The sequence below is a fragment of the Hypomesus transpacificus genome, chromosome 17, assembly GCF_021917145.1.
Source record: "Hypomesus transpacificus isolate Combined female chromosome 17, fHypTra1, whole genome shotgun sequence".
NCBI lineage: Eukaryota > Metazoa > Chordata > Actinopteri > Osmeriformes > Osmeridae > Hypomesus > Hypomesus transpacificus.
In genome coordinates, this window is record NC_061076.1 from 12,083,416 (window position 1) to 12,109,874 (window position 26,459).

General features: G+C 39.9%; 2 protein-coding genes across 4 annotated transcripts; one reads left to right on the forward strand and one right to left on the reverse strand.

Moving 5' to 3' along the window:
* Positions 1-1,568: 1,568 nt before the first annotated feature.
* nudt9 (nudix (nucleoside diphosphate linked moiety X)-type motif 9) lies at positions 1,569-26,459 on the forward strand. 2 transcript variants are annotated; one of them, XM_047038824.1, is made up of 8 exons: positions 1,569-1,816; positions 1,942-2,184; positions 2,367-2,456; positions 23,083-23,169; positions 23,588-23,699; positions 23,863-24,009; positions 24,187-24,271; positions 25,007-26,459. In XM_047038824.1, the coding sequence occupies exons 1-8, from the start codon at positions 1,746-1,748 to the stop codon at positions 25,150-25,152; spliced, it is 981 nt and encodes a 326-aa protein (XP_046894780.1). In that variant the 5' UTR covers positions 1,569-1,745; the 3' UTR covers positions 25,153-26,459. The 2 variants fall into 2 exon arrangements, with proteins under 2 accessions (XP_046894780.1, XP_046894779.1); XM_047038823.1 differs by having other exon boundaries at positions 1,617-1,816; positions 1,909-2,184.
* On the reverse strand, positions 11,780-19,785 carry LOC124479884 (leucine-rich repeat extensin-like protein 5). Of its 2 annotated transcripts, none has more exons than XM_047038821.1 (6): positions 19,014-19,785; positions 18,245-18,361; positions 14,323-16,782; positions 14,125-14,230; positions 13,277-13,838; positions 11,780-13,012 (listed from the first exon to the last, which is right to left on the reverse strand). In XM_047038821.1, exons 3-5 carry the CDS (start codon positions 14,516-14,518, stop codon positions 13,298-13,300), a joined length of 843 nt encoding a protein of 280 aa, XP_046894777.1. In that variant the 5' UTR covers positions 14,519-16,782; positions 18,245-18,361; positions 19,014-19,785; the 3' UTR covers positions 11,780-13,012; positions 13,277-13,297. Both variants share the same exon structure in this region; 1 of them encodes a protein (XP_046894777.1).

Here is a 26,459-nt window from a genome sequence, read left to right on the forward strand (position 1 = left end):
GTGAATTCGTCTACTTAACCTGTAAGCCTAGTATTATCAGTTATTATATTACAAACAATTACAAACTACAATTAGAGATTATGGCTCTGTGAAACCCTCTTCGTCACGTCTTGTTTTTACAAACCATGGGAGATATATGTATGCTAGACCAAGGGCGTAGGTTTGGTCTCAGCTTTGGTAGGGACACTGAACACTGAAGGCCAAAAAAATAAATATATATATATATGTAGGTAACTGGTTCAGGTTTTATGGAGCTGTACTAGGCCTACATCATCTGTAATGGACTTCTAAGCAATGAAATAATGATTTATATTAATACCTTTTTACTACCTACAAGTATAAGTGTGAATGATAACATTCATGGATAACCTTGTCTAAACATCCCTTAAAAAACTGCAATTTCAACTTCTCACCTGAACCCCTGATGCTGATTCATCACCAACCTGCTCTACATCTGTAGCTTCAGGATGCAGTTTTTCCTGTACAATAATTCATCAATTTAATACAGACACTAACCATGCTTAGTTGACTGCTGAAATTGGTCGAGATTATAGGGATATTACTACCTAAGGGATCATATAGGCCTACTTATTACCAGTTAATATCACTTTTGAGTTGCTACTAGCCTGCTGGTACTACTAGGCTAAACTAGCACGGTCCCATTATGTTGGTAGATAGCTTTATCCTTCTGGCTTCAACAAGACCAGCTGCTGCTAACACACTGGTCGAAAGATTGCAAACGCTAGGGATAGATTTAATTAAGCAAAAGTTACATGCTCTACTACAACTTTCAAAACATGTTTCCATTGTAGAATGGGTGGCGATGTAAGGATAGCAGGTTTGCGATGTGTGGGTAGTTTTCCTACTAGCTAACTAACAACGACCTTGCTAGCTACTCTCTGGGTGGTGAAAAAACTTCTGATAGGCTACATCTCTTATTTTTGGGTGACATTATCCTATCTACAAAGCACAAAAGGGTCCAAAATATCAATGCTGAGACCAAACCAAATACTAATATGAGGCTTTATTATTTCCTGGCGTATTTAGTAGTTTACCGTGTCAGACTACTGACAGCTCTCTTTCTGGAAGTCAATTGATTCACGGAGTATTTCTGACTCTGCCACTTCAGCTAATTAAATGACAGAATCTTGTCTCGCAGGCTCGAGGACGCATTGGTTAAGTTTTTTCACTTTTCTGGGCGACGGACAATAATACGAAATGCATTTTGCAAATATATTGTGCAAAATATTTTTTCGGGATCGATCCAAATTGCATTATCAAGGAGTTCACAAAAATATTGGTGGGGACAATTTTGTCATTTTCAAATGTTGGTGGGGACAAGTACCTAGCGTCCCCCCCTAAATCTACGCCCATGTGCTAGACTGCAGTGGTTCTCAATCTTGGTCCTCGGGACTCCCTGCCCTGCATGTTTTAGACGTTTCCCTCCTCAAACACACCTGATTCAAATTAATGGGACGTTATCAGGCCGATTTATTTGAATTAGGTGTGCCAAGAGATAACACCAAGTAGTAGGACCAAATAATGTGTCGTTGAAGCTTTTCTCAATAACAATGTTTTGAGTTTTCCTTTTTGAGCAAAGGCTGTTTGATGCTAAATCATCTCTGAGCTATGCAAATCTTCATTGTGGGCCCGGAACGCACCATACGTCAAGTAAATTACGTCACTGAAAACACTTCCTGGTTACTTTGTTATATGTTCGTGGACAATCTGCGCCTGAGTCAGGAATGACTGGAGTTAGAAATTGGTTTGGACCAGTTCGTTTAGCTTTCACTCTACTAGGTCTTCCAGGAATCAGGTAAGGATTAATTGTTATTAGTCATTAGTCTTATACTCAAATATTTGGGGGTTAATATCCTGCTCTCCCTCCTTCTCTTTCTCACTGTGCAGGTCTTCGATCGTATGTGCTCTCTCCCTTTTCAGTACCAATTACAGAACCATCACAACCAACGCTTCTAGTCTCTGTGTGTCTAGTACCATTACCATGCATTCCCTAGCACTTCATATAAAATCAAGATGCCCACAGTACCCAGGCTCAAATGTCCAGCGCTACCCAGTCCCAGATGACAAGGTGGACTGGACAACAAGCTGGTCCCAATACACCCCTGCGAGCTACACTGCCCCCTGTGTAGCCAAAAAACCAAATTGGGCTGATCCTGAGATTGGGTAAAATGAATAAAATAAGTTAAAAATGAGATGTATCTGTGTAAATATTTGTACAGATTTTATTAAAAAATTGAAGTAAATGCGTGGAACTGTTTGAATATATTGATGCGAAGACATTGACTCACAGCAACAGTGAATGAAAGAAATGAAAGTGCCACTAATTTAATATTTTGTTATCCTAGGTTATTCTCCCCACAGTTTAACACTCTGGATGGGTCTGTGGACAGAATGAGTCATGAGGGAGACTACCCAGTGGAAGAAGGCAAGCCATTGTAAGTATTTTGTCAAATTAAAATGCAGTAATATGCAGTTAGGATATGCAGTAATATGCAGTTAGCAATAGTACTAGCATTTTTTTTTACCTTATTGTGTGGTATTAGTATTACAAAAGGATAGCAGATATACACTATGGCAAAGATATTGGGACATATAGTCAGTGTATTCCAACACTACACAACATTTCTGTATGAACCCTGTTTATGTTTTGGGGCATTAGCAAGTCATTTAAATCAAGTCATGTCATGTCAATTAAATTAAGTCAAGTCATGCTAATTTATCAATGGGGGTGGTTTTTCACGGTATAACCACCATAAGTTCCTCTGAAAGAACTTAATGATAAATCATTCAATAACATTCGTTTTAGATGTTTCCCTGCTCCAACACACCTGATTCAAATGAATGGATCGTTATCTACTTAGGCAGAAGCCTGTTAACGACCATTCATTTGAATCGGTGTGTTAGAGCAAGGAAACATCTAAAACGTGCTGGGCAGGGGGTCCCTGAGGACCAGGGTTGAAGACCTCTGGGGGCCCGTTCTCCGTACGTTGCTAACTCAGTTAGCTGGATTTGATTGTTGATGATTTGTCATTATCTCGGATTGTTTGGTTCTTCGAAACTCATCCTGGACTTGCTGTCATAGCAACAGGTCCGTAAGCTTAAACTTGCTCGGGAGTAGGTTTAATTTATGTAAACACGATTAGATTGAGGCTTTACAAGCAGAGGTGATACTGGACGTCTGTCACAGACATGCCTTGTCCGTTTTTACTACAGGAACCTGTTGCAGAAGGTGCAAGAATAATTTGCAGAATTTAACATAAAACCGAATTAATTGCGCCATGGCGGTAATCATAATACATATTGGGGGGGACACATCCCCCCCCCCAATATTCAAATCTAGTCAAAATGTCCCCCCCAATATATTGAAATAAAAAGTTAAATGTGCTACGCTACGACAGGCAACCATGCATTCTGGCCAAAATTATCATTAAAAAATTAGTTTGTCCCCCCCTATGTTGACTCCATGGCCACGGCCTTGAATTGCTCATTGCGTGATAGATAGGCTCCTTAAGCACAGCGCGAAATGCTAGCCTATACACAGTCAAATTTGCAGTGTCAAACTAACACTAAAAGAGTTCAATGTAACATTTTTCCTGAATGTATTTGGTCCTGATCGGAATTGGTGTTAAATTGACTCTTTTCCAAGTGTTATTATTTTAGAGTTAAATTAACTCTAAATCGAGTAAAATCTTAACACTTGCTTACACTGTATTGAGTTATTTGGACTTGACACTAACACTCGCTAACACTGTATTGAGTTATTTAGACTTAACACTAACACTCGCTTACACTGTATTGAGTTATTTAGACTTAACACTATAGGTTAAATAACTCTTGAAAGTGTAATAATTATTCTACGTAGTGTTTATTCATTCTTCCGTGATACCCCCCCAAAAAACGATATTCGCGTTAAATTTCTATGCTAATTAATACTACATTGAAATAAAAGTTTACACCACACTTGTGTAAACCTTGGTGTTTAATCTACAAATAAATTACTATTTTCAGGTTGCAAATACTTCAAATGTTTTATTGTTACAATGTCAAATATACCTTAAGTGAGTAATCACAAGTTACCACATAATAATGCATTCAACAACTTTATTTCATCAGGCCAAAGTATCAAAGCATTTCAAGGAGAACAAACAACCCCTTTTAAACCACTGACCTCAGGTCTGCATAAAATGGCAATATGGAATTACATACAGGATAGAATCACTAATTTCATACGTAATTTGAGCATCAAATGGATTGAAGTAAAACAGTTCATTTATGTTAAACACCTTTAGAACTCGGTCTGGATGCAACCTGACCTTAAAAGCATGGTAATGGTGATCAAAACACACAGTTTCCATCAGTTTTCCACAGAGCAATACACTGTCATCTTTCACAGCAATAGTTTTGATTTGATAAAACACAGGCATCTCAAATGCTACTTCAGTACAGATAATTAAGTCACAGCGGTACTCTGTACCATTATGTTTTATCCACTTGGCAGAAAACACACTAGTTACAGCTCCAAACTTAGAAGCAATATCTGCACCTTCTTTGAGCTCACTAAGCATCAGTATCTTTCCTGGACCAAGAGTTAATCTTTCTTTGCTTAAGGACTACTGATACATTGCCATACAACTTTGGTGCTTTTTTGCTAACGTCTTTGTAATGTTTTTAAAGCTTTTTAATTGTCTCTTAAAGAAATAATGTTTGGCTTCATAACGCATGCACCACATGTGCAAATTGGGCCGACAGTCCTTATAATTCGAGGGTAATGTATAATGATTTGATGCTTTGGCAAGACGTTGATCGTAGGAAATAACTGCTTGAAGAGCCGACGATGATCAATAATTAAATGTTTGAGATGAATGATCATGCCATCTGACAGGACTGGTGAAAATACAATGTTAACAATCTGTAGAAGCAGAAGAAGCCAGTACTTTTCACCTGTCTCTATTAAATCACCAAAAAGCAAAGGCATATTGCACAATAAGCACCAAGACTGTATGGCATTCAACCCTAAATCATTACTTCCATTAAACAACTTAACTCTTGGCGGATGGTTTCGCTGCTGATTGTAACCATAGTCAAAAGCATGTATTCCACCAGCCAGTTGTTCAGCATTTAGAAAATTCTCCTGAATGTACTGCGGAACAAGTGTCACTTCAAACTGATTAACACCTAAAATATCATGCATGATATCAACAGAAAAATAGTTGGCTGTGTTGAAATACTGAAGAAAATTTAACAGACAACTGCGTTTCACACCCTATACATGACGTAGCGTAGGATCTGTTTGTATAGTTTCTGTACGCTTCCCCAGATCAGTACCTCAATACAATCCTGTCTCGAAGGTCGACAGACAATCCTTGGACTTCATGGCTTGATTTGTGCTCTGACATGCACTGTTAACTGTGTGACCTTATATGGACAGGTGTGTGCCTTTCCAAATCATATCCAATAGATAGAATTGACCACAGGTGGACTCCAATCAAGTTGTAGAAACATCAAGGATGACCAGTGGAAACAGGATGCACCCAAGCTCAATTTTGAGTGTCATGGCAAAGGCTGTGAATACTTATGCACGTGATTTTTTTAGTATTTTTAATATATTTGCAAAGGTTTCTAAAAAAAACTATTTTCTTGTCATCATTATGGGGTTTTTGAATTTTGAGGTAAAAAAATTATGTAATCCATTTTGGAATATGGCTGTAACATAACGTGGAAAAAGCGAAGCGCATACACAAGATATGTAGCCTGGTCCTAACCAGACTCACGTACATTTCATTTGTACAGTGTCTGGGCTCGATCCATTGACATGTGTGAACTTCCTTGAAGGCGAGTACTCAAAACTATTGGATCTACCCAGAGCCTCTCTGAGAGAGATGACTATCTGGAAAATCAAGCATGCATATCAACAGTTCTTAGTACAACTTCTGGGTCATTTTCACAAAACACAGTTTGAAAACAATGTTTCTCAAGGAGACAAACGACAGCAATATCGAGCCGAAAATGACTCTACAAACCCAAACAGACCATGCAAACCAAGATTGTCCCCAGTGACCTGAACTATGGTACCATGAATCAAATGTTCAAACAGGAATTTTGAGACCTTCTGTTTCGAGTACTTTCAGATCATTGACAAGTGGCTCAAGTATCAACTTAAAACTGTAAAGCTTGATGTCCTGTGCATGGAAAAGTGCACCCAAATGAATATTTATCAAAGAGGAATTAAAGATTGGGGGAAATTTCCTTAACGTAAAATATATAGCACCTAATTTATGTAAACCCTTTTTAGAACCCAATGGATTTGCAGTTTCAAAATCATCGTAAAACTGTTGAATTTATAAGGAATCTTTTTAAATAGAAAATAGGGGACTTTCTTTAAGATAAGTGGCATCTCAAGTCTATATATACACCTTCCTTGGAGATGTGCCTGGGCTTTACCATGTCTGGAAGTTCAGGGTTTTGAAAAATTGTCTTCAATGTTTCCAAAATGGGAACATATGCAAACTTATCAGTTACAACGACCTGGTCATATGTCCCAGTAGTTTTGTTTCTTCTGCTGTCAAATCTTGTTCCTAGCACTTTTTTTCAACAGGCTCAACATTTCCCCATTTCTGTTTAAAGTGTTTGTTTCGTTTAACTTCTGAATTTAAAGCTGTGAATGGGTTTTCCAACTTTTGGAATGATTGTTCTATTCTGTTTTTATTTTCGGTGTCCTCTGTAGATAAGCACCATAAAGCTGCATCTTTAGCCTGACAATGTATCTTGGAAACCACTCATTCCATGGACGAAACTAAACTATTTACAGTAAACAGACTTAATCCTGCTGCCTTGAGTTGTGCAACAGCACTGGCACACATGTCTATAGTGCTCCTATTTGACCTTTTTGACAGTTCCAATGTTTTGGCTGTCTCATCCACATCAGATGATGTGGCTGTCTCGTATGCATTATCTGTCACTGCCTCTCCTGTACTGCATGAATTAACATCAGTGTCAAACTGCTGGTCTATATACTCATTGTGTTTGGTGTTTAAATGTTTCCTACAACCAGAAAAAGTACCAAACACAGAGCTACATCTAGACTGAACACATTTAAGACAGAGATTTTTCCAGGTAAGTAACCGGGAACTAATCGTAAATGTCTAACAAGCATATTTGAACAAGTTAACTTGGCCTGACAATCACAAAAAACTTCATGATGGAGAAACTTCAAGCACTAATGAAGCAACCTCGCCTTTACTTCAGCAACACGAGGACTCTCCTTGACTTTCCCAACATCAATATTGTAAATAGTTGTCTGGATGAACGTGTACATGTTATGGAGCATGGTGTTGTATGATATGCCAAACACAAAATGGGCCTTAAAAATTTCATCAGAAGCACCCAGAGAAGAGGTTGAACTGCAAGGTATGGCATTCTTGTCAAGAATTATGAAGAACTGGTGGATTGCATTCTTCCTAACTCCAACAGCCAGGAGGGAGGAATCAGGTGTAACAGCAGCAAAAGCGATGAGAGGTCACTGTCCCAACCTGTAAAACAAGTTTGATGTGAACACACTTGGACCATCAACATAATTAAGTCCATCTGCAATGTAAACAAGACATCAAGTTTTAGGTATTATGTAGATGATTACACATGATACATATTGATATATTACAAGTCTTTCAGTGCATTACAACATGAACAGTATGTTTAAATGCAGCTTGCCAGAGTCAACATCCACTTCTGTGCCAATCCTCAGGAGCATCAGCTGCCATCAGGAGTTCTTTAAGCTCACTGGTGGATGGAAGCTTTCTACATTGTTGGATGATCTTTTTCTTGTCTGTGGTTGTCCACCGCTCCAGAAGCTTGCCTGATAAACCCTCTCCAAACATCAGAACAAAATCCTGTTCAACCTGGATTGGGGTGACAATTTCAGGATTTCACAGTCACAGTTTGAGGATCACTAAAATGCATATCTACTGTAAAAAATTAAGTCCAAATAACAACAGAATACTACCAAGCCTTTGACGTCTTTGAAACGTGGAAAGTCAGACAGTATGTTGCTTGACTGCAGGGGGTTGAGAACCATGTTGCGGCGATAGTTAAATGTCAACTTCATCTTGTTCTTCACGGTGTCCTCGTCAGCTGAATGTCTCATCAGTGACATTGCTTCCTTGCACTCATCTTCACTCAGGACAGCGTCTGGAACGAATTGGGACCTTCGTCTGACAGTTGGTCCTCCAGACTTTTCTTCACCAGATGTTCCTTCCGCTGATGATAAACAATATGGGAAAATATATTTTCAATATGGACGACAACCATGTACATTTAAAAACACTTATAAATAACTTGGATTCTTACTTACTTAAAATACTGGGTGGTGATGTACTGCGAGAATGAAGAAATGATTTCTCAGTCAGATTCCCTGAATTTAAATTAAATTCCAAATTAATCTAAGAGCTTGACAGAAAACACAATGGCCAACTAAAAACAATGAGCTAATTACCCATTCTTCTCTGTCATGTCAGCTGCCAGCATGTTCACCATCTTCCTTCTGGTTTCATCCACCAAGGACTTGGTTCGATTGTTTTCATTTATAATGCGTTCTCCACCAAGTTTCTTGGTAAGAATGGATTCCACCAACTTCAAACACGATGCCAAACAATTCAGCATGTTAGAATCCACTGCAATTCAAAGTTAACTTAAATGCTGGAAATTATTTTTTGGAATGGATTTCAAAGTGTTTGTTAACTCTTAGTTGCTTAGTCTTCATCGAGCCACTGGCATTTTCTGGAGCCCAGGGTGAACAGATGAGAATGGGCAAATTCGAGGCATCTTACAGCAACGGGGCTACGAGCCAGCTGAGTTACTGTCGCAAATGTAAAGGTAGATGGCATCAAGTGTGTGTGTGATTACAAACGCTGTAACACGAGTGTTGTAATGCGAGTGTTGTACACTGTTGGTGTTATGGCGCGCGATATCCGCCTTTCTCCTCATTGAAATGACTGAGTGTGCACCTCTGCAAACCAGGGTGATCAGATGAGAATGGCTAAATTCGAGGCATCTTACAGAAACGGGGGCTACGAGCCATTACAATACATCCGTTGTAAACATTAGCTCATGTTGCAGACTCTCTCCTCCTCATTAGCATTTAAAGCTACAGACACAGTAACAGCGCGTTTTGAGGAAAGCTCATTGTGGGACTGCTCGTAGTGGCTGTAATTGTGCACCAAGGCTGAATTTCGGGAAAGATACTTAAGATACAGTAATAGGGAACCACTAAGACCTGTATAAAAGCATCCTAAAACAGCATATCATGTGACCTTTAACCTATTTGAAAATGTTACCTTTCTGAATGTACTGTGTCAGTGTCACGTAACCGCTCATGTCACATCCCATTCGCTATTCACCTCGCTAGTCAATCTACTTCAGACAGGCTGCGGCCAACTCTACACATGGCCGATTATTTTCTTTTTTAAAATCTAGATTTTATTCTGGGACAATGATATGGCTCAATAGCTGGCTAGTCATGTTGGTAAACATACTGTCAAATTATGATTACTGTTAGGAGAATATGTCAACTTTTATGCGGTCATCTCACATCCATTTGCTATTCAACTCGCTCCACAGGCTGCGGCCATACTGTAGCCTACTAGTATTAGGGGGGACAGACCAAAAATGTCCTATCAGTTTTGCTCTGTTTTTCTTTCAATTCCGTAGGTAAGTTAACATAACTTAAACTAATCCGAAGTCACATTTAAGTTTTATTAGTTTTCTCACAAATCCAGTTTTTAGGTGTGATTTAAGTTTTTTTTTTTTTTTTTTACGTTCCACCGCTTTGAGTTTTGTGGCACCGAGAGGCTGTCAAGCTCCCTTTAAGAACGCCATTGTTCTACGTCACAGGGCTCTTCTTGTAGCCAGGGCGGGAAATGGATTTGTCATTTAGAAGATGCTCTTATCAGATTCTCTGCTGTTATCCAGACTTACATTCTTTGTACATTGCGAGCTAATGCTGTGTCCAGTACTTCGCTATAAATAATGTTAAATCGAGACCACAAATATGCAAATGTTTGTCACGTTTAGCGTTACTGCTGTAATGTACATTTTTGGCCACCTGGGGGTGTATTTAACGTTGAACAGGGTGTTCGTGTGTGCTTGTTGTGACATTGCCCATTAATTTCAAACACCTTGATTTGAACACGTCTGTTTGTTTATGATGGACAAAAAGTATACACTAATTGTATTATAAATAATATGCTTTATTTATAGGGATATGAAATTGGGAGTCAGGTGGCTGAACGGTGAGGGAATTGGGCTAGTAATCTGAAGGTTGCCAGCTCGATTCCTGGCCGAGTCAAATGACGTTGTGTCCTTGGGCAAGGCACTTAACCCTACTTGCCTCGGGGGAATGGCCCTGTACTTGCCTCGGGGGAATGGCCCTGTACTTAAGTGTAAGTCGGTCTGGATAAGAGCGTCTGCTAAATGACTAAATGTAAATTTAAAACTTATGGTCCAAAATGTCATTGCCTGTGAAAAAAAGAGAAAACGATTATAGTCGTAATGTGTTAAAACTGAGAATGCACATACACACAAGACCTCTTGTTCTAGTGACGGGATGCACAAGAACAAGGAGAGCTAAGCCTTTTAATTTTGACCGTCAACCAAGCAACAGGATAACTTTACAAACGTCGAAACTACAAACGGACTGATCTACTAGGCCTACATCAAAAGAATCAGAAGGGATTTTATTCGCCATGAATGTTTGCACAAACAAGGAATTTACTTTGGCAGGGAGGTGCATACATTAAACATACAGGAATATTGAAACTTAAATATGGTACATGTAAAAATGGTACAGTATGTTGGCACAAGCTCTCATATTCTAGTGATGGAATGCACACGAACGTCAAGAGCCTTAGTGCCAATTAATCTTTGGTCAACAACAAGGGACATGATCACTGGACATCATACCAAGGCCTAAAAGAAAGGGAAAAGAAAAAACAAAATATTGAGGTCACTCTGAAATCAAAGTATAAATAAAATAATATAATAATCAAAACTGCTAAATCCTTCCCGGACTACCCTATCTTTCAAAATGAAACAAAAAGTTTTTTAAATAATCAAAAAGCCTACGCTTGCCCTCATTACTCAAATGAAGCCGGTCAGGGCTGTAAAATTCCAAAACAGGACGCGAGTGCCTCAGAAATAATCTATTTGTCCTAAAATAAATGACACCCTCGTTTTCGAAGGACAGATGCTCCAGGAGAAGATTACTTTCCCTAACTACGTGTTTGGAGGTAGCATCATCCACCGGCCGGGGGAGAATGGAGCACACGGCAAACCTTACTTCATACCGGTACCGCTCCCTAACTTTGTCCATCAGTTCCCGCATTCCCCTGAGGATATCATACGGAGAATCCCCCTGCGCTACGTTGTTAGTTCCGATATTAATAATAAATAAAAAAAAACATACCTGCGCCAAATGAGGTGACACGCTCCTGCCAGCATACCCTGAAGGGTCGAGGGACGTGCGGCCTGTACGTTGATGTAGTTATTGAAGTCATTGTTGTAAGACAAACCCAGCTAACAAAAAAACTGTAACCCAGCTCAGTTTTTTTGTAGGGTCCCCTGAAAGTTCATGTAACGTCCTCATAACATTTAGGGGACGTTCAGGGGACGTTGGTCTGCGACGTCATGGGGACGTTCCCTTGCGACGTCCTGATAACTTTAGCATACCAAATGCAGAATCAATTTCTCAACCTTAATTTATAGTCACATTTAATGGATATTTTTTGTATACAAAGTATAAAATGCATATTAGTCTATAGTGCAAAACTAAACTGAATGTGTTCTCTTAAACTCAACGAGGTAATTTAACTTCTTTATTTAAAAAAAATCAACTTTATTGATTTTTATTATTGTTTTTTCTTTATTATTGTAACTCATTATGTGTATGCTTGTGTCACCGAATGGGCAAGCAATCCCGCTAGGCAACTAATCCCAGGACACACCACAGCAGAGACAGGAGGGTTTTGTTTAAAGAAAATACACTTATTTTAAATTCATAAAACTACCCCTGGAACAGGTCTAATGAAGGGCACCCGGTAGAGCTAGGGTATTTAAACTAGGGTGAAACACCACACGGCAAGGGGGTACACAGCAAACAGCACACCGCAACGGTTCACCGGTCAATCCCGCACACAAATCCAAAGGAACCATATAGCCACACAGCCCTGTCAACACACCCATGTGGGGCCCATGTGGGTTGTATATGGGCTAGTGAGTGGGCCCCATATGGGCTGCCCACATGGGGCCCAGTCAGTTTTGTCATGGGGTTCCATAGGGGCCCCATGTGGGCAAGCCCATATGGGCTGAAGGTGGGCTTCGGGTGGGCCCTAGCTAAATCCCACATGGGCAACCCAGGTTACTCCCATCTAGGACCCACTAGCTGGGCCCCATGTGGGCTGATTATGGGTCCCTGATAGTACGTACCCTATGGTGATTTATTTAAGTTACAATAACAAAGAGACCAGTAATACAATTAATTACATTTTTATTTGTGTTAGAATGCAAAAAAAAATCAGTAGCACAAACATAAATTCGGTACCACACAAAGAATGATCGAAAACTTGCCAATATAGAAATAGAAATATGGACATATATAAGCGAAAAAATAATAATAAAAAAAAAAAAAAACAGCTATTATGCACTAAATGAAACTTACTTATGGATATTATAATTATTTTCTACAAAATCTGCTAGGAAATAAAACAGCGCTGTCAAAGAGACAGCATCTGCTCATTAGCAACCTGTCGCACTAGTGTGAGTGGACTTGTATTCATCATATTATGGTTCCTCAAATGTCTGAAGTCTTTGTTGAGGGGTGGCCTGTCGGACCTGTCGATTACCCCCCCGGTCCCTAGAACCAATGAACCATGATGAGATGAGATGGCCTTCTCTGCATCTTTACGGGTAATATTGCTGGTCATCTGGTTTTTCTTCATGCCTCCTGCAAGAAATAAATATAACGGTCATTTACTTACTGTATGTGCCAACACAACTCTCCACCAGGACTGTAAAGGCAACTATGTTAAGAAAAGCGCTGTATAAATTAAGATTATACACACTCTTTAACACACCAGTTAGGCATCTCGGAGACATGAGCAAACATACTGCTCAGCCAGGACAACAAACATTACATAATGTTAAGGTATTATAAACAACTTTCCAGTATCTGTACAACACTTAAAACATTATCCACATGCACACCTACCATATATCACTTCAAACAACTTCAAGGCCTTAAACTAGACGAGACGGTGGAGACGGTGGTTCCACGCTGTTGTAACAGCGTTTGCAGCATCCTCCCGTGAATCTTTTGTGTTTCTTTCACCTCCTCAAGGAGGGTTAAGATGTGCACAAACATGGAGTCTCTTACTGGAGATGGAGCGGTAGGCGGTGACCTTAAGCTGGATGTAGCGTAGGATGGAGCGGTAGGTGGTGACCTGAGACTGGATGGAGCGGTAGGTGGTGACCCGAGGCTGGATGTAGCGGTAGGTGGTGACCTGAGGCTGGATGTAGTGAAGGATGGAGCGGTAGGTGGTGACCTGAGGCTGGATGTAGCGAAGGATGGAGCGGTAGGTGGTGACCTGAGGCTGGATGTAGCGTAGGATGGAGCGGTAGGTGGTGACCCGAGGCTGGATGTAGCGTAGGATGGAGCGGTAGGTGGTGACCTGAGGCTGGATGTAGCGGTAGGTGGTGACCTGAGGCTGGATGGAGCGGTAGGTCCGATGGGGCTGTCATCATCCTCATCCTCACTTGTAAAAACGACTTTCCTAGAAATGTTTAATACAAGCACCATCAATGAGTTAAAGCATTTTAAACATGTGATGTTTACTTTTATTAATTTATTACATTTAATATTATCTATTATTTAATCATATATCTCTTGTATTCTGTCATTTTTGGAAAAAGTGACAGCCCTAGTATACATCCCTCATTTTGACAGATTTGAACACAATACACTTAACAAAAGTCTCACAAAACTTTCCCTCCCTGTATCATTGGGAGAGTGCCAGCATCCATTGAGTATCTACCATTTCACGATTCAAATAGACTCACCTCCTTTTGCGCTGTCCTTTTCCCAAGTTCTCGGAATCAGACTCGGTCAGGACATCTGTATTTTCCTCGTACTCAACCAATTTTGAGCGGGCAACTCCATACGTTGCTGTGGGAGACAAACAAATGTGTGGCAGTGAATAATGATGACAGGCGTTCTATACATAATGCCTTACTTAATACACATGAACTTGAGATTACCGGCTTTTCTCTTGACCGTCAACTTGAATGTTGCCCAATCAGTGTGCGGCTCCAGTTGTTCTGCGACCGCCTTTGCCATGTTGATCTTGGCTGGTGGCCAGTAACATTCGTCCTCCTCACCCCCGGTAAACCATTTCGTTGGAATAACTGCCAATCCGCCATTATTTTCAAATGCCACTATGGCGAAAGGCAACATGCTTAAAGAAAAAAAAATACATAAAATACATACAGTTGCGAGAAAGTGAAAATGCAGAAATCCAAGTAATCCCAAAGGGTTCACATACTTTTTCTCGCAAATGTGAATACAAAAACAAATCGGTAAATCAAAACGAACAATAAAAAATAAATAAATAGCACACTAGTGCAGGAGTGGCAATGCCACGTATCCAGTCTTGAATGGCATTTTTGTTTTTAACTCCTCAACAGGTACCAACTGCAAGTGTTCAGATAAATTGAAAACAAAAAGAATTCCAAGACGTGAGGAGTCCATTGGATAGTTGAAAAAGTTTTTGTCAGTTTCAAAGAAATTACACAGGACTTCAACAGTTCCAGAATGTGACAAAATGTTCCGCACAATAAGAACCCTTCCCCCCACAGAAAAACAGTTATCGCCACGAGAGGAGGAGATCATTGTCTGTCCATCATTGTAACGCCTGTATTGATCCCATGTTGCAGTTGAATTAATCATAGGTCCAGAAAAGTGGAGCTGTTTAAGTGGGCTGCAAACTGATGTGCTCTTTTGGCTTGCCACTTTCTGTTTCTCATGGAGCCGCCTGACTAGTTGTTGGACAGGGTTTTGAGGCCGACGGACAAGTTTTTTAAGTTTAACTAAAAATGTCTCGAAGGGAAATGCTGAAATACTATCTAACGGGCCGAATTTCCGTGCATCTTGAGCTAAGTGGATCAATGACTGCATGTTATAGCTGACAAAATCATTGCCATAAATTGCAGCAAAATCTGTTACGAAGAGTTTCAAAATCTCCTCAGCATAGTCTAAATTGTCAGGAGAACATAAGGCAGGACTCAGAAGAATTCTCATAGACACAGATAGAAGTAAAAAGTTTCTGTACATTCTACTGGGAATATTATTGAGGAGAACAACAGGGCCAGTGTAAAGTAAAAATTGCCGAAGCTCTGTAGCTTTCCATTTACCAAATTCAAACATGGATCGTGGTTTCCTTGCAAAATTGCTAGGTATATATTTCCTGATAGACACCATATATACAGACATTACAACAAAAAAATGCATAGCTTGCCTGGATTTCTGCGGCCCCTTCAACCAAAGAAATATTAACTTGCGCATTGCGCCCAAGCACACAAGGTGCATATAATCTAAAACAAAACTGGTAACTAATCCTATACCCAGATCATTTAGGGGGGAGGCTGACAGTTGGTGCTGTTGATAGCCTTGCCTTTCAAATTGCTCATCTGTCCTGAGCTCTGCTGATATTTCAGGATAAACCACCTTCCCATTAATGTACTGGCCTTTTTGAGTGCACCTCTCACACCCGTAATACCCAGTGTGGCCTTTGGAGCATTTAAGAAAGGCCCGCGCAGGTGCATCACAAATAAAAGCATCGGGTAATGGTACACTGAAATGTACACCATTGTACACAATACCTCTCTGAGAAACGGCTTTCATATCTACAATGAATTCTTGCAAATACTCTTGGACATTTTTGGGTTTGGACGCACCGGAGTACACTCCAATTACAAACACACTACACTCTGGAATTTCCTTAATCTTTCCCAGAATAGGCCACAGACTCATACTGGAGCTACGAAATAAGGGCAATCCATCTATATTAATTCGAAGTGTGAGAGTATCTGTAATATTTGCTAAATGTCCAAGAGATGTTAGTTCAGCTATGAGAGCATTTTCGATTCCAAAGTGGTAGTAGGACCCTCCATCCACAGCCGAAACATCGCAAGATCTGTCAGTAGACATAAGAGTTCTGGCATCCATTGGGATATCAAGGCCCTTCCTCCTTAGGATTTTAAGAAGTGCAGACAGCGCTGTTTGTGGTATGTTGAATTCTGAAGCCCATTCTGCAAGCCCACATTCATCATCATCATTATCCTCTTCCAAGTCAGAACATGCATCTCCATGCGAATCACAGTCACTATCACCAGCAGGCACCCAGTTTTCAGAATCCAAATCATCAAATGAGGAAATGTTGCAATCATAAAAGACAGAGGAATTCTCTTCAAAATCATTTGATGACTTCTCGAAACAGTTCTGATCACAAGCATCGTAGAAAGTATCCATGGAATCTTCTCTTTCAGAGTCCTTTAACAAATCATCTTGTGGGTATTCCCTTTCAGAGCGATCCTCATCGATTTCAGAGTCTTTTGCCAACAAATCATCCATCATCAACTCATTTTCAACAAGACGCAAATGTTCCTCCACTTTCGCTGATATTTTCCTCTTTTTAGTTCTTTCTGAACACGCCATTGTTTCTAAAAAAGAAGAAGAAAGTATTTAAGTTTTTAGCTATGATTAAAAACTGCTTGTTAAAACTAGTATTAATAGAACTTTTTTTGAATTTAATTTCATTAACTGCTCTTACAGGGACTACAGGTAAGTATTTAGAAAGTGACCTTAGCGACAAAAATACTTATTTTTAGTGTCAAATTACTCTTTTTAACATATATACACAGGTAAGTATTGCATACAGTCAAATTACATAAAAAAATTAAAATCCCAGATCAGTAATACCACATTTCTCCAGACTGAATAATCTATGAATTTGTATAATGACCTACTGTGTGTCTCACTGCTTTTACTTTAAACTTCTATGGATTATACTAAGGAACTGAATTATCTAACATAACTAGTCTTTGACCCACAGCCATTTACTATATTATTTTCACACAGATTACAATTAAAGTTTTAAACACTGACAACCGCACACTACTGATCAAAACGTCATGCAATGCTGCTTTAACCTTCATGACTGGGGAACACCCAGAGGATGTGCCGTTAGCATTTACTAGCGATTAGCATTATCTTAGCCTGCTAAACAATACAGTTTTCACTCCTTATTGCTCACACAGAAAAGTAGTAGCTGTGTGTACAGTGTACACGACGGGCGAGCGAGCGAACGAACACACACACACTCTCTCGTTTGCCGTCTTTGCCGCGCGCGGGAGCGCGACGTTGTGTGTATGAGAGTGTGTGAGCACGCCTATACAGCGCTGACACACACACACACATTCTGCAGACTAATAAGATAATAAGTGAAAATAATATCCAGTCTAACAGAACTGCTATTACAACAAGAACTAATAATATCACCACAGCTAAAATCACGTTTATTTCTGGAAAAGAGTACGGCAAAGAGGCGAATTTAGCATGTTGAGACTATAGCCTAACCATCTCTCTCCTTCTCATGTGTGTGCGCGCTGCGCTCACCTCCTTAACTTTCTCCATAGCCCATCAAAAAAGAACCAAATCGTCCCTTCTCTTCAAAACAACTACACAACGTACTCATCCAATTCGAGAAAACCGGAGGGAAGGCAACAGACAAGAAACAAGCACAAGTGGAAAAAGCAGACGATAAATTTTAGCTTGTGCTACAGCTTGTTTTAACCACTTGCTAACTAGGCCTGTTTGACCGCCTTGCTAACAAGTTTACAACCAAATCCTTCCAAACAATATATGTAAGTCAACCACTCAAAATAAGCTCAAAACATGCTTGATATTAACTTAATAAATTGGACTTGTATGTTCAACTCCATGCTTTAACCAGGTTCAATTACCATAGCTAGCTGAAAGCTGCTAGCTGCTGTAGTTAGGCTGAAACCTCATTGGTTTACGTTCAAAACTGGCTAACCGAACACTCTCCAAAAAAGCTTTTAGTAAACCTCATGCGTGAAAAATACATCCCCCGTTTAAATATACATAGAGGCAGATTCTTACCTGTTTTTTCGTGTTAAACTGATGGTGTCTGAAATCCGATCATCATGCGACTGACTGCTGCAGAAGTTATCAGACAAAGACGCTCTGACGTTGGTACTGGTACTGAAGGCGGGAATTCTTTAGGCGGCAAATTAAAAAAACAATATATTTTTGAAAGGCGGCAAAGTGACATGTTTTTTTTTGCTCCGTGATGGGGTGGAACTTAGTAAATGTATTTTATTACAATATTGTCTGTTGAAATTCATATTTTGTCTTAAACCACTATTAAAGTGCAATGGCTACACTTCTAAATAGCTAAAAAGCCTGATAAAATTTGAATAAAAAGTGGAACTAGCCAGTGACTGTTGTTAAAATAAGCCTATAACAAAAGCATCCATAATCAATTTTGAATATCTTAAGAGTGGAGCCCAGCTGGAACCCACTTATGCCCATGCGTAGTTTAGCCCATCTTATGCCCATCTACTGCCCATGTGGGGCCCAACAACAAAGCCCACTCTGAGCCCATGCCCAGCCTAAGCCCATCTAGCCCAAGTGAGGCCCATGTGGGGCTCAACTAGACGTGTTTGCAGGGAGGTAGCAGCCCACACGTCAATGCTCACACATGCACACAGGGATGCCCAAGCCTCTACCTGCACCTCCCATAGAGCACAGCCCCAACACGACCCCCTGTCCAGGCCAGCAGACAAACATACAGAAAAAAATAGGGGAAAAAAACGTCAGTTCGGTCCGACCGACCGAACAAAAATATATACACACGAAACTGTCCAACCTTGACAGTGGAATAGTCCTCGAGTGGCCAAGCTGTTCCTTTGCGGTGGTTTCCCCCGCTAGGGTGACGTCACTCCTCTGAGTCTCTCCGAGAAGTCCAGGCGGTGGAATCCGTACCGCTTGGAACCTGCCAATGGAAAAAAAAAAACTGAATCCTCAAGGGTCCACAACCACCGCCATCCGTTTACGCAGCAATGGATGTTGGAGTCACCGTCCCTCTATAGTATTTGATAGCGCAGAATAATCTCGCTCGTCCGATGTCTCCGCTCCCCTTCTCTCGGGCTCGAACGTAGTAGACAGCGTAGACCCCGTAACAGCAGCAGCCCAGTATTGCGGAGGAAAAGCGACTGTGGATCCCCAACCCGTCGCCTTGGCTGGTCGTATAATCCTGTGTAGGGGCCCTCCCCATCTCTCCGCTGTCAGTCTTCTTATATCCAGTTCAATTGGGGCTCCACCAATCTGGGTTGGCCACTCAATCTCGCTGAAAGTCTGCAGCCTTGTCCGATTAATTGGTCCTTGCACGGCAATAGCGGAGTGTCTGTTAACAAGCGGAGAAAAGAGCAGAGCAGCGGAAAGCACGGACCCCTGCTGGCATTGTACAGTTTGCTCCACAACATAACCATTCCCAGCCCCATTTCAGATTATCCATAGGCATAGGCCACCCCTTAAAAACAAGACAGAACCCACATGACACTTGTAGAAGAAAAACACGATTTACAGTATAAACAAACACTTTATTCAAATACATTTTAAAAGCCTGAATGAATTTTCTTATATTTAAATTGTGTCAACCCCTCCTCATCCTCTCCCTACTCCTCCTCCTCGTCCTCCACCAGTTCGTCCGGAATCAACACCTGCAACATGAATTAGCTACAGTTAGACAGCAGTTCAAATGCAAAGAACATTAAGTGGAAGTGTATTTTATCCATATGCTCCTGGATTTCTTTTTAGGACCGTAACAAGTGAAACGGAAAGCTTCCCTGACCTTCAGTATCCAGATATTTACAACCATCTAGCTAGTGCTCATCAACTTTCCTTCATCTACTCATCGTGAACATTTGTCCGACGTATCAAGCATATCAAGCTGGTGCTTGGATAGGCTGGATCCAGCTTAGATGTTTTGTTTCAGTACATCCCCAAATTATTTATGACTATAATGTATTACTTCGCTCAAATGCCAGTTATTGGTACCATACATAAACAATTGATTTAATACTGTACAGTTTCCAGAGTGACAGTAGGCTATAGCTCGAGCAATTCACATCACAGAATGACACACAAACGAAAATATCAGTTTCGGAATTTATATGGTTACGTTATGACCAACGAATGACGTTCTGGAACCCCCCGAAAGTTTTAAACATAATGTCATATCATAACCAACCAGGGACATTCCTGGAACTTAAATTGTGACCTTTTAGGAACTTTAATAACGTCCTAAGGACGTCCTAAGGATAACGTCACGGTATAACCTATAGGGGACCAAATAGGAACGTCACCAAACGTCCCCAGGACGTCCCTTGTTAGCTGGGAAGTCAGAAAGGTCCAGTAAACGAGGTGTGAAATGTTTTACTGTATGCAAATATTGTTGCGATATGAAAGTTTAGTTGCTGGGCTGCAGAGCCATAGAAAGAGATGCATATTGGCAATTTGGTTCCTTAACAGATTCAGATAAGACAAATGTCTCTGTTTTTGTTTAGCACTTAGCACTACCTTAGTAGCCTTGTCCTAACCAGACTCTTGTACATTTTATTTGTACAGAGAGTCTGGCCTCGCTCCATTGACAAGTGTTGACTTCCTTGTAGGCGGGTACTCTGTTGAAGTTTAAAACTATTGGATCTACCCAGAGCCAGTCTGATCTGCCATTAACAATCGCTAGCGTTCGCCTTAGCCAATTCCTTCACCACTACTGTAACATAGCTAGCTGCCGTAGCTGGAAAATCAAACTGTTCCCGAACGCCGTGTCGAGGAGGGCCACAACATCATGGCCACCAACAAAACTCAGCAAAACTTGTTCTTGCTCCGGCTTTAGTTTATAGATATTCGGCAGTGTTGCCACAACGGACCAAATGGCTTCGCTCGCATCTTTCTCCGCCGCCATTACGGAACTACAACGCAAACTAGCGCACAACATCAACGTCATTGTTCTCAGTACCTCTCTCTGTTTGCTGATTGGCCGGCAAAAAATGTACCTGCAAAATCTGACTTACGTACTGAATGGCCAGACAGAAGTAAAACAGAAGTTTTACAGAAGTAAAATCCAAATTGAGCGGAAGTACGTAGGACGGCAGAGCCAGGCTACTACCTTAGTAGGCCTAGCTAACAGCGCAGTTCCTACTGTGGTGTAGTTGATTCAATTTTGTTTTTTTCATTTTCATTTATATAGCACACTTTTAAAACAACAACAGTATCATTTAGCCATTTGACATCTATTGTGATGACTTGACTAGGTCAGAAAGGAACAATCGTCCAGGCATAAGATGAAGTTCCCGAATTGACGTTTATTAACCACATGCTACACAGGCACAATAACCCAAACAGCTGTTTGGCCCTAGTCCACGCTAAATAAAAGAAAGGTATCCCACAAAACAATAGTAGCCGTCTCTTGTGAAACTCAGACGTAACAGAAAGAACAGACGCTAAACCTGGTCTTAACTTCTAATGCTCCAACCCCCCTGCCCAACCCCCCTCCATACCCCTTCTCCAACCACCAGGATGCCCGGCATCCGAACATTCTGGGCATTCCCGTGATTAGCAGACAGCAGGTTGATTGGCATGTCGGACCCCGCGAAGAATACTGGTAAACAACCAACTAACAGCCTAACATAACACACATCTTTCGGTGTGGGTCGCTACACTATTTTTGTACTTTAACTGCTAAGATTCGTTGATGAGATGCCTTATCAATTTATTAACGTTACAAAAGATTAACGCTGCAGTCAGATAGCTACCCTGTTTGCTATTGTATAATGCCTGTTCGAAATACGTTTTTCCGAGAAGGGCTAGCCATGATCTAGTAGTTGATTGAAGATAATAATGGGAATATGTTTCAGATTGAGATTGGACTCAAATGTAGGTAATTGGATGTGTAAGCCTACATGTTATTTTTGCTTAGTGTTCACTTCAAACATTAAAAGAACGGGTGAGATAGCAGACTTCTTCAAAAAGCAAACAGGATCAGGTGGAAATAGACCCCAGTCCTTGCACCACCCCAACACCTCAGAGCAGCTTACTAATCAGTCAGTCACATGCCAAGTTTAGCCTGTGTTTGTAGGCCACACATGTAAGCCTACACAAAAGTTTTTTCCCAGCCTCACTTTAAAATGTTGGTTGTTGATTCATGAGTGTTCTTGTTTTGATGGCTGTGGCATTTTTTGTGTGAGTATACACTAAAAGTTATGTTTTAATCTAAAAGAAGGATCTAATATGGTTAGACACGGATTATACAGTGTATTCATGAAAACAGAGTGACCAAAGTCTCTCCAGTTTTTGAGTAGCCTACACTACAGTGTGTGTAAGAAAGAAAGCAGTTGCAATTCAGATGTAGAGACACAGTCTATTCATAGTAAATGTATAATTTGATTAAAGTAACCCGAGTGGACCATACTAGGCCACACTGAAGAACTCAGGCTTAAGTGAATTTTTATTTATATTTATCATCAGCAATCATATGAATAATTTACACTGCTTAGATGCCAGGGTAAGGTTACACACACATTTTCAGTCTTGGTCTGTGGACCCCCTGAAGTAGCCCTGACCACCCTTGACATATTAACCAAACAAAAATCTGCAGTGTTTCCCCTACCACTTTTTTTGGAAGGGTGGCACGCCCCCCCCACACAAATCTGACGCCTTAATTTGCGATTAAAGTTTCATCAACTTTCCCCTTGTTATTTACACCTGATCGCCTGTCGATGAGTAGGCTACACTAGATCCACTGGCAGCAACTACACCGCCTATTCGCTCCTCGCAAATGCAACTAAGTTGATGTAGTTTAAATTGATATCGGATTTCCAGGTCTCTTAAATGATTATCACATTAAATGATTTGTTGATTCTTCTCCCTCTCAGAAATCCTCATGGTCGAACTGGTTTGATAGAAAGAGGTTTACTAGGAAGATGGGGACCAAATCATGCTGCAGATCCCATTGTTACAAGGTAAAACATGTCCTTCACAGGGCTTGAAATGAACTTTTTTACTTGGTTGCACTGGTGCTCACAACTTTACAAAGTTAGGAGCACTAACAAAAATGTTGGAGCACCCACCAAATATTAAGGAGCACTACAACTACAATCTTTATGATGTAGTTGTGGTAGTATTATGATCTCTTTTAAACATTTGAAGTATAGGATGAATGTTATTTCATGATTATTTTAAAGAATAACAAATCTATTTCTGTAACTTCAGCTACATTTACATAGACCTCTTAATATGCCTTTGCATATTAAGAGTATATTCCTATCATACTATTGGGTGACTCACAAGTTTGTTCCAATAGGTAATTCCCTTAAAATTAAATGCATAAAACCCATACACCTCATACAACGTGTGAATTGTAGTGGTGGTGTCCTCTAGGTGGAAGAGGGACCCTGCTGGACAGCAAGTGTCTCATCCTGTGACCAAACTGCCAGTACTACAGTTTGTGTCCATCAAGAGGAAAGACTCTGGAGAGTGGGCCATTCCTGGGGTTAGTGTTCTAATTGTAGTATTAGAAGTCTCTATTTTAGCAACATTTCTTACTTGATATGAAATTCTGTTTGCCTGGCCACACCTACTGTATGTGTGTTCGTACGCACGTCTTTGCTTGTGTGTATTCCCAGTCTGGTCTGTGTGTTGATGCTCATGTGTAGGGCATGGTGGACCCTGGGGAGTTGGTGTCTTATACCCTACAGCGTGAGTTCTCTGAGGAGGCTCTCAACTCCTTGGCAGCCTCTCCAGCAGAGAGAAAGCAAATCTACCAAAGCATCTCACAACTTTTTAGCTTGCATGGTTTACAGGTAAGCAAGACTGAGTGACTAACCTTTGTTGAACCAGCAATTTCATCTTCGCTATCTTGCTGTTTGGCTTAATAACAACTATTTTGTTAATTTATCATTGACAAAACCACTTCTTACTTTTTAAGTTCCAAACTTGAAAATTCCAAACTATTTTATTTGCTTGTTCCTGCCACGTAGGTATACAAAGGTTATGTTGATGACCCAAGAAACACTGACAATTCTTGGATGGAGACTGTTGCTGTCAACTTCCATGATGAAACAGGTTGCCAAAGTTAAACTACTTTACTACTTTACTATACTATAAAAACAACATATCACCACAACCATAGTATTCAACAGGTTTATTTTGAATGAATGCTTAAAAATGTCAAATGCAAATACAAACTGATCTGTCAATCTGGCACAACTGATACCAAACTAACCACTTCCATAAAAAAGCTTTATTAATCATTTAATATAAAAATTGATGAACAGCATGCTGTACTTTTGTGATGTACTTTAGCGAAAGATACAATCCTGAATGTTAAATATATGAAACCAATTCCTTATACAAACAGATTGATGAAGGTAGCTTTATGATGTTACAATCTTCATAGACTGTACCTACAGTTACTGTAATTGAACCTTGAAGAAAAACTAAAGATAAGATAGCTACAATTATTTGAATTATTTTTATATTTATTATGAATTGTGCATGTGCTGACAAAATGATCGTTTTTTCAGAAATCAATGTCAGTTTGTAGCGTTATTTTTTGTAGTTATTATTATTTATAGGTTTAATATAGAAACTGCTAGAAAAGCAGGATCAAGAGTAGCAATGTACCTGTACTTGCCTGAAACTGCCCTATTGTTGTCTAAATGCATCCATCTGCATCCATTCTTTGGCAGTAGACCATTAATCTTAAACTCTCCTTCAGATGTCAAAATATAATATGGAGCAAAATGTCTGGCATGAATGGTAATTTTGTAAGTAAATACGTTTTCTGCAATTTTCTAGGTAACAGTGTGAGTGAGATTCCACTCCAAGCAGGTGATGATGCAGGCCAAGTTCATTGGATTGAAATTGACTCCGCCCTTCCCCTCTATGCAAGCCACTCCCATTTTCTAGAGCTGGTTACCAAGACAAGACATGCCCACTGGTAACCAGGGAAACACTGCATTGTATGTGTATGGTCAGAGCCGCCCCAAGGCATAAGCGAACTAAGCGGCTGTTTAGGGCCCCCAAGAGCACATGAAATTAGAGCTTAATTAAAAAATCATATATTATCTTAATGGTAATTATACAAATTCGCAATATTAAATTCAATATTATGTTGACCGGCCGGCAAGCAAGCTTATACTACTGGTTTAATAAATTATCTTGGGGGGGCCTGTCTTTGTGTACAGTAAATGCATTGTCTGCTGGTTTAATTAGCTACTTTTCAGTACACCACATTAAGTACACCACTTAGTACTCTAAGACTTTGAATACTTCAAGTGCAAATCAACACCTGCCCACTCTTGTGGGTTTGCTTCTGTTAAAATAAAAAACCGTCTAAGGGTAAAAACATACCAGGTAAACATTGGTATGATGTAAGCAACACAACTAATAAAAATTCTAATTAGTGCATTAGATTAATAGTGTGCGAATAATCAAGCATTAAGAATAATCAATTGTATTGGCGTCACTAAATAAATTCCCTGTGTATGGTACTACTCTTCACACTACTGATCTTGGCAAGTATGTTAGGTTAATTGAATTGATAAGCAACCTACTATGTGCTTGTGTGACATGTACAGTAATATTGTGATATTCATTGTATCCAGCAAATGAACACAAATGGAACACTTAAACTGCACCTCAATAGTTTAAACGCATGCTTCAAAACCTGGCTTAGGTCTAGCCTTGAATGATTTTACCATGAGTTCATACTTACTTCTCCAGTACTAGGGTATAGGAGTACTTCTTATTAAGTACTTCTACATTAAGTGAACTTTAGGTACCACAAAAACAAACAAGGTAGAGTGAGAAGGGTGGCTCAATCATTAAAATTCCATGACCTGACATCCTCAGTTTTGAGGATATTAATAATGTAATGATGAACAGTTTTAAACAAGATTTGCCTGAATTTGTCTGAAAAGATGACAGCAATGATGGAGAAAGTAGTACACACATTGAATTTAAGTATCATTGGTTTTTGTATTTACTCTATTATATGTATAAAAATGTATTGTTAATAATAATTGTATATGGTTTGACGGAAAAGGTTAGAAGATATGTAATTTTCCACAGTTTGTAGATAATCTGTCAGATAATGTCTGTATTACTTTATTTGGTCAGTACTAGGACTGTATATTGGAATACAATAACAACATGAAGGAGCTTTGTGTGGCCTCGTTGGTCTTAGGTGATTGCAGCACTATTAAGGGTAACATGAATTAAAAAATAATAAAAGTTATAGTCAAGTTTA

What these genes read in the sequence shown, in the direction of transcription:
- nudt9 (XM_047038823.1), top strand. Translation starts at nt 1,746, where the DNA reads ATGACTGGAGTTAGAAATTGGTTTGGACCAGTTCGTTTAGCTTTCACT. An exon ending in GTGGAAGAAGGCAAGCCATT is followed by an intron (nt 2,457 to 23,082) that starts GTAAGTATTTTG and finishes TCTCCCTCTCAG; the next exon opens with AAATCCTCATGGTCGAACTG. An exon ending in GAGAGTGGGCCATTCCTGGG is followed by an intron (nt 23,700 to 23,862) that starts GTTAGTGTTCTA and finishes GCTCATGTGTAG; the next exon opens with GGCATGGTGGACCCTGGGGA.
- LOC124479884 (XM_047038821.1), bottom strand. Translation starts at nt 14,518, where the DNA reads ATGTTGCCTTTCGCCATAGTGGCATTTGAAAATAATGGCGGATTGGCA. An exon ending in GACGGTCAAGAGAAAAGCCG is followed by an intron (nt 14,231 to 14,322) that starts GTAATCTCAAGT and finishes TGTCTCCCACAG; the next exon opens with CAACGTATGGAGTTGCCCGC. An exon ending in AAAGGACAGCGCAAAAGGAG is followed by an intron (nt 13,839 to 14,124) that starts GTGAGTCTATTT and finishes AAACATTTCTAG; the next exon opens with GAAAGTCGTTTTTACAAGTG.